The 8446-nt window shown below is 44.2% G+C and overlaps 1 protein-coding gene across 1 annotated transcript; it reads right to left on the minus strand.

Annotated features, from left to right (window-relative positions):
- Positions 1 to 3024: 3024 nt before the first annotated feature.
- LOC101975627 (spermatogenesis-associated protein 31D1) lies at positions 3025 to 7380 on the minus strand. Its single transcript, XM_021733130.3, has one exon. The coding sequence runs from the start codon at positions 7378 to 7380 to the stop codon at positions 3073 to 3075; it is 4308 nt and encodes a 1435-aa protein (XP_021588805.3). The 3' UTR covers positions 3025 to 3072.
- Between the last annotated feature and the right edge of the window lie 1066 nt (positions 7381 to 8446).

Here is an 8446-nt window from a genome sequence, read left to right on the forward strand (position 1 = left end):
TGTTGAAAGGCAGAGCAGAACAGATTGTCAAATTATGCTCACTGTTTCTAATTGCCAGTGCTATATACCTGTGTTCTGCATGTGTTTCTTGTATGATAAATATCATGGGAATATGATTGACACAGCCTACATAGCATATCACCTGAGAGATGGACTTTTAATCATAATATAAAAGATAGGGGACACCACACATATGTCAAATGATAATTATGAAAGTTGAGTATAGGGTGCATGGGGAGTTTTATTGTTCAATCCATCCCTATTTGTCTAAACATTTTTGTAATAATCTTTTTAAAAAAGAAAATGTTGACTGCCTCATAAGGAGAGGGAAAGACCAAAAAGAATGGTTGACAAGGTTGGGACAATCTGTCAAAACTAGATTTGAGCTCTCAGTAAAGACACTTTGGGAGTGTAATTCCTTTGAGGTTGGAACCTTGGAAGGAAAACATTCTATATAACAGGAAAAAAGGAGGAAAAGAGGAATTGATAGTGAAGTGTTTTTCATGCCAAGTTCCCATATGAATGGCTTCAGTTCCTTTGTGATTTATGAGTCCAATACATCTGCTAAGTGGAGATGGCCTCATTTTGAAGAAAGTGCAGAAGGTTTGAAAAAAATGTGAGTAGTATAGAAGAGTGGATAAGGAATCAGTGACCTAAGCTCCATAAGGCTTGTTAACTGAAAGTAAGCATAGAATAATAACTTAGGGGAATGAATGAGTGAATTATTTCTATTTAGTGCTAGTGCGTATCATGAAGTTAGGGTGGTTCTAGTAGATTTATAAGATTTAAATCCAATAGCAATCAGTCACTTATAGGAAGACATTCCTGGAAAAGGTAGAGAGAAGGGGTTTGGCCAGAGAGTAAGGATTAAATGGGATTGAATTAGGCCCATTTGGAGCAGTGCTAAATGTAGGCTGCCTGAGAGATCTTGAGGCCTACCTTGAAGAGGGAAGAAATAAATCAGTAGATGAATAAGTGCAAAAAATAAAGACTGGGAGTTGGAAAGCTGACAAATTGAGGGCCTATACTGGAAGGATAGAGGGTGAGGTCAGAGGGTAGAAAGTCAGGCTATATTACTCCAGTGGCAGAGGTGTTCCTGGACATGGCTGTAAGTGAACTGGAATAGAAGGATCCTAAGATGGGTTAAAAGGAACTAAGAGGTAAGTTATTGGCAGGTCTCTCCAGATGGATGTTGGTGACTGATTCCTTACCCCTGCAAATCCCTTGCCCATGGAACCCCTGCCACTTTTTGTTCTTCCCAGAGCCTCTACAGAGTCTACTGTCTGAAACACTAAGCTTTAGATACTGCAAATCAATGGCATAACTCTGGAGTAAAAGAAATATAGTAGAATGCAGGGGCTTTGGTACATATATCTTTTTCATTTCTATTTTTACATCCAGTAGTCATAAATGTCTCTGGGAAAAAAAAACAATTCAAGAGTACTCTGAGACAATGAAACCCATTATTTTGTATAATTAAAATGCACTAATTTTGAAAAAAAAAAAAAAAGCCTCTGGGAAACTCAACCCATTTTTAAGTCTCAATCTGTGCAAGTGCAGTTGCCTTCCCAACAGACCCCTATTTTAACAATGTGTGCTGAATCTTGGTTAAAAGGAGCATTTTGTGCAGGTCTGTGATAAACCCTCAAATATCTGTGACTCTGGTACATGGTCCAGGACTCAATTCTGGACTGTGAGCTGCAGGTGATGGAGGGAGATCTACCATGTCTCCAAGAAGTCCATGAAAGTCAAAAATGACGCCTCCATCCTGGAAATTGAACTGTACACACTAAGTCGAGATCTTGCATGTTGACACCAAGGTTACCCCCTTAACCCCACCCAAAAAGAGGTATGCCATGTTTAACAGCCACACAAACTCATGTACACTTCTGCCAGTATGACTTCAGTAACCACTGTAGCACCTGAAGAGCCTCAGGGACGTGCTGACAGGATCATACTGGGAAAGAGTAGTTGTTCACATGTGGAGGTGATGAGGCATAATCCTTTCTTCCACCAGAAAGGTCATTTTTCCCCTCATTTTTTGTTTTGTTTTGTGTTTCTTTTTTAAATTTTTTTAGTTGTTGATGGTGTTGAGATTTAAACCCAGTGCCTCACACATGAGAGGCAAGCACTTTGTCACTGAACCACAACCCCAGCCTCCTTTCTCTTTTTCTTTAAAGCATCTTTTACTTTATCTCAGCTTTATCTTACCTGAGAGTAAGGTAACTGCCTGGTTAAAATTCCTAACATCAACAGCTGGCTAACCTTTTGCTTTGCAAAAATACCAAGTCCAGGCAGCATGAAAAAGTAACCAGCAAGGGGAAACTCTTCCCTTAAGTGATTTTCCAGTAAGGAGCCCCAATGGCAAGTTCAAAGTATGGTTCTTTATAAAATATGCCTTATTAAAAACTTCTTAAGCAGCATCTACCCTGCTCCTAACACCTACCCCAATCACCCAGAATCCACTGCAGCAGTACCCCCAAACATTCTCAAGTTTCACCCTTCTGTATGAACTTCTGATAACTGACATGTTTGTAAAAAATGACTAAGCCACTCTATTAACCATTCTCAAAATTGTTCCTGTCCTTGATTCTCTCCCCCCGCCTCTCCCTCTCATTGTAATTGGACACAATACCTTTATTTTTATGTGGTGCTGAGGATCAAACCCAGCGCCTAGAGGTGAGCGCTTTACCGCTGAGCCAAAACCTAGCCCTTTGACTCTCTTTAGGTATAGAAGACCTATCTTCCTCACTGCAGGGGGAAGGTGTGGGATGCCATATATAATGCCATTAAGGTTAAGCTAAGGGGTAGGAAGCAGTGCCACCTCCTCAGGTTTCAGCAGAAAGAGGAAAGGTGTTTTTTGAAAACATGATATCCCTTAATGAGAGGTCCAGGAGATTTGGTCACCTTTTTAGAAGTCCAGAGGGGCAATCAATAAAAGCTAAACTACTTTCTCCCCCTTCCCTAAACACAAGGAGTAGGTTGCCCAAAACCCAAACCCCCAACACAAGAAAAGACACCATATATTGTTTAGAAAATTTATTGGGGAAAATCAGTATTCTCAAAAAGGGATTATTTGGGGGGAAGAAAATTTTCTTTCTGAAAATTCTGGAGAAGCATTTTCTGCTTGAACAACATGGACAACTCTCCCAGCACAGTGCCTTTAGCAAAAGGAGCAGCAGCTGGAGCCACCTGACCAACTCTAGGTTTGCATGTAGTATTCAGATGGAGCAAGGGTTCCTTGTGCGGCATGGATGGATGATGCTTCTGACATATCATCTTTTCCTGTACTGTCACACTTTTCTGGGGCTGTCTGCCCCTGTCCATGACCCATCTATTATTCCCTGTAGGATACCTCTGACCGGCAAAACCAACTTCTTGGCTGCAAGATTTGGCACTTGGCACCTTAGCACAGGGAGTCTTGACATTGAAGGCATGTTTCTGGACGGGTTCTGCCTGAACCGGCAGTCCAGTCTTGTGCTCAATTTTCCCAGGCCTCATGGGGCTGGAAAGAGGCTTTTGCGGGGCGGTGGCCTCTACTCCATGCCGACCTGCTAGTTTCTCCTCTAGGATCTTCCCAATGTCTGTCATGATTTTCTGAGCTTCAGTATTTCCAGTAAAGGCAGCTCTCTTAGCTGGGTTTCTGCCTTGCACAGATGATGAAGAGCTGCCCTTTTTCAGAGAACCTTCTTGCCCTTTTCCTTTTATACCAAGATAAAGCCTTTGAAAAAAGTGCTTGAACTGGCTTTTAAAATTGTTTTCAGGAGAAGGTTGTCCCTTCAGTGATGGGGCTGAGGAGGACTTGGTCCCAAGTGCCTCCTTTAATGTTCTGTCTTGAGGGTGGGGGAGCTTCTCTCTAGGTTGGCGTGTCACCAACCCTGCATCCCCTCCACCAAACTCGCCTGTTTGGGGTACCAGAGGGCACACCCTTTTTGATGCTAATGGTACATTCTTATCCTGACACTTACATAAGACATGTGTCGGGATCCAGGGCTCTTGCCCCTGCTCTATGTTGATCCCTCTGTTGTCACAGTGGGCTTGTAGCACCTGAGGAGCTGCCGTGTCCCCACTAGAGGCACTATGAAAATGAGTGAAAGTCTTAGAAGTCAAGGTCTTAGAAGTCAAGGTCTTTGAAGTCAAGGTCTTGCACGTCAAGGTCTTGGAAGCTAAGGTCTTAGATGCCAAGGTCTTGGAAGTCAACTTATCTAAGGCCAGAGTCAACTCAGTAGAAAAGCCTGGAACCAGGCCCTGCTCCCTGCTCCCCATTTTCATCTTCAACTCATTAAGCAACTGATTTTTAAGATTTAATGATTCGGAATCTTTGAGAACTGATATTCCTTCTGGGGGCCTTTCAATGGTCAGGGTTGATTCAACTTTACTCATATTCATATCTGTCGCGGAGGAGCTTTCGAAAGACTCTGTGGTCGTCAGGCTATTCGTAGACTGTGATCGAATAGCACAGAGCTCCTTTGCCTTGAATATCTCCCTTGATTTGTTAGACATGGGAAAATATTCTAAATTCTTAATCATTTTTCTCTGAATCTTTTCTATACTATTGCTGGGACTCACTCCCTTATTCCATGATTTGGGTCTGGCCCCAACCTGCTTTGTGGGCAACTTTGGGCTGCATTTATTGGCTATTACAGTCTGTTTCTGACTGTCTTTATCTTTGTCACTGTGGGGGAAGGGCAACGAAGCCCGTCTGTCACCCTCAATTGCCTTGACATTCTCTGTAAGCTCAGGGTTGGTGTGAGAGGGTGAATGTGTTAGGGCCCTCTTATTTTCCTTGCTCACAGGTGAAGTGACAGGAAGAGGATGATCTAGAGTAGGGCCTGAAATCATTGTTCCCACCTTGACTACATGAAAAGTACTAATGCTTTCTTTAATGGGCTTGGAGACCCCAATTTTAGAATCCTTGCCAGAAGTAAGACTGGATGAGGAGGAAATGTTGGAGCGAACTGAGGACCAGGATGGGGTTCCTTTCATTTTGAAGATGTCTATGGATTCCTGGACTTTTTGGGGAAGCCCACACATCATCCTCTTATGAAATAGTTTGATATGGTCTTCCAACATCTTTTGTTTGTTGGAACCAAGGAAGGAAATATCCTGGGCGGTATTGAGGCCCTTCTTGTCCTCACACACCAGTGGTGCCAAATCACTGTGTTTTGTTTGGCTAGGGGATTTCTCAGGACTAGTCAATACCGGCTCCATAGAATGCAATGATCTATTCACAGTGCCAGGCATCTGACACACATTGATTTCCTCAAATTTCTTGCTCAAGTGTGATTCCAGGGCTTCTGTCAGTTGTTTCTGAACTGAGCTCTCCTCTGAGATCTTTGATTTTTTTCCAAAAAGACTATTCAATTCATTTTTTAGGTTTGTCTGAAAGTCAGAGTCCAGATCATTATCTGGAGCCCCCTCTGAGTCACTCAATGGGTCATCTTTTGTGCCAATCTCGGGACTATTTACTTTCTTCACCCTGTCCCCTGGTGGAAGTAATTCTGAGCTCTTCTCATGGGAACTTCTGGGATGGCTCAATTGTAAATCTTTGCTACTTTGACCCTTAAACAAAGAGATCCACGAAAGTCCGTAAGTGGACTTTGACTCAGATATCTCGGAAATTTCTGTTTCAGGACTCATCCTTGACAGAGACTCATGGACTCTGCGGGGCAGACCCCACCGGTGTTGAATAAGCCTTTTCCGAAGGTGGTGCTCTAGCTTCTTCCGAAGCTCTTTTTTGAGGGGAAAATCTCCCGGAATGATGGTTGTTGGAGCATAAGCCTTGGAGGAACGTCTATCAGATAAAACAGTGGGAGCTGGAGGACAAAACTCTTCCTTGGATTTTTGGACTACAAAGGGTAGACCCCACACACTTTCCTGTCCTTTCTGTAATACATTATATTCCAAGTCATGAATTTTAGATGGCATGAGAGGCTGTACCTCATCCTGGGATCTATGAATCCTCACTCCACCATCACTAACCTGAGATGGAATAGGTGGTGACAAGCTAGGGACCGAGAATTGAAGCTGGTCCTGGGGTGGAACAGGAGATTGGCCCTGAAGCTGGTCCTGGGGTGGGACAGGAGATTGGCCCAGTGCTTGGGTCAAGGGTTGAGATTGGATCTCAGCCAAGGACAGAGTTGGCGGAGGGGTTAGAACTAGAGATTCAGGGGCTTCAATGGAAGTGGGTATTGAATTGAAGAAGACATCGGTTGAACAGTCACCTGAGACAGGTACTATAGATTTCAAGGACTCACTGTGCAAAGATGGGAGACCCCAGAAGAATTGGGTACATTTTTTAGGTAAGTTATCCTCAAAGGTCTTAGGATCTGAGGACTGGTGGTCTACCTGCAATTCCTCTGATTTGCCTTTACTGCTCTGTGAAGGAAGGGAGACAGGTGAGTCCTGTTGCTCAGCAACTGACTCTAACTTTTTCCCTGAAGAATTCAATTGGCCGTCTGGCTTAAGTTCTTTTGGAAATGATTTTGTTGCCTTTTCCTTTTTGTTCTGCATCAGGAAATCACCCTTCTTTTTTATATGTCTCTCCAGAAGGGCCAAGACATCAGGGCATAGAAATGAGAGGTTTCCGGTCTCTGCAAGGATGGCTGCAGTAGCACTCTCAAAAGAGGCCTCAGGAGGATGGAGGTCAGTGAGGTTTTTGTCATCATCAGAGGGCTCCAATTTAGATGGAGACAAGTGTTCAGCATGAGACTGGCTTCCAGAGAACTCTGCCACTGGAAGGCTTGCACTGTCAGTGCATGAGGTTGTTGGGACATTAGGAGATAACCCATCAGGGCTATCCACCAGAGACAAAATAGCTTCAGATTGGAGAACAGGTTTTGCTTCTTGACTGTCAGTTGGTGGGGGAAGGGTTGGAACAGGTGGGGGAGGGGTTGGAACAGGTGAGGGAGGGGTTGGAACAGGTGGGGGAGGGGTTGGAACAGCTGGGGGAGGGGTTGGAACAGCTGGGGGAGGGGTTGGAACAGCTGGTTGAAGTGGGATATGATCCACTGGCAATTTTAAACTCATGGGAGAAGACTCTGGTGGCAGAGAGTCATCCCGTAATGAGGGTCCAGGTAGGTCAATTAAAGGGTTAATTTGGTCAGGTGAACGAATAGAGGAAGGAAATAGAGTTGGCTCAGTTAAAGGTGTTGAAACTGAAGCTCCCGGAGGGATTGCAGAAACAACAGCGGACAGAAAAACTGATGACTCTCTCAAGGACGTCACGGAAGACACACGGGACACAGAATTAACAGCATCTTCCAAGGACGCCTTATAGATCAGTTGACTGACCTTAGCTGTTGTTCTATTACACACCCCACAGAGCGGGTCTGGACATAACAGTTGCCGAAAGTGGAGGAAATCATTATTCTGGCTCATGGGACTGCAAGAGACAGAAAGCCAAAGCTGTAACCAGAACCACTACAAGGGAAGCAAGATCTGCAGTTCTATGGGTGGTGGGGAGCCCGCTACCTTCTCTACATTCCACACATCTGTGACCTCACAATACCCTCCCCTCCCAAGTTCTTTATTCACGTATCCATGGCTATGGCTATCCCTCCTGTGATTAGGGCATATTGCAAAGAATTCCTGGGGGACTGAGTACAACATGCCAGGAAAGGAATCAGTAAAGAAGGGAAATGACTAATCACCTTCTCAGAATAGAAAGCAGCTTCCTCCCCTCCTCTGCTTCTCTCCGGCAAGTTCTCCGACCTGGAAAACCAGGACAGTTGGTTATATATAGTAAAGGTAAAAACACAGGTTATCATTCAGGAGTTTTTACAGGAAACAGGATATTAAAGTCAGAAAGCCCTAAAAACCTGCAGATAAGGTCATAAGTGTCAGGGATAATAGTAAGAAGGTTCACAGGTATATGTGGTTCCATTTAGAAAGTACTTTCACCTCTACCATCCTACATGCTGCTCAAAACCACCACCTGAAGCACAAGAGTCAGTAGCTAACTCAGAGATGAATCTAATCAGCCAAGAATTAAAGTAGTTTACACCATGTCACCAGACAGAAATTCTGACTCCAAGGCAATCAGGGGTCTTTGGACCTCTCACAGGGCCACCTACTTGGCAGTAAATGTCCAAGGCCCAGGTCCATCACTACTTCATTCACACCCAAGGAAGGGTGGGCAGGGCAGGGACTCTGAGGAATCTCTCAGGTCTCACTGCCTTCTCCTGAGCCTCTCCTCTGAGACCCTGTTTCCTGAGAGAGACTGCACCTAGAAACTGACATCCTCCAAGATCATGGAGCTGTAGAGAGACAGGAAAGTTCACCCTTATAGAGCTCAGGTTGAACAGGCAGAACCTTACCTTTAAATGCTCCATTTTTCCTTCTTTTTGTTCCCCGACGCTGAAAACAAAAAGAAAAGAATGAGGGGCTGGGGCTCATTTCTTTTACTCCTTTCGTTAACAAGCCTAGACATTCATTAGGCAAGAAT

This window comes from Ictidomys tridecemlineatus, chromosome 4 (genome assembly GCF_052094955.1).
Source record: "Ictidomys tridecemlineatus isolate mIctTri1 chromosome 4, mIctTri1.hap1, whole genome shotgun sequence".
NCBI lineage: Eukaryota > Metazoa > Chordata > Mammalia > Rodentia > Sciuridae > Ictidomys > Ictidomys tridecemlineatus.

What these genes read in the sequence shown, in the direction of transcription:
- LOC101975627 (XM_021733130.3), bottom strand. Translation starts at nt 7,380, where the DNA reads ATGAGCCAGAATAATGATTTCCTCCACTTTCGGCAACTGTTATGTCCA.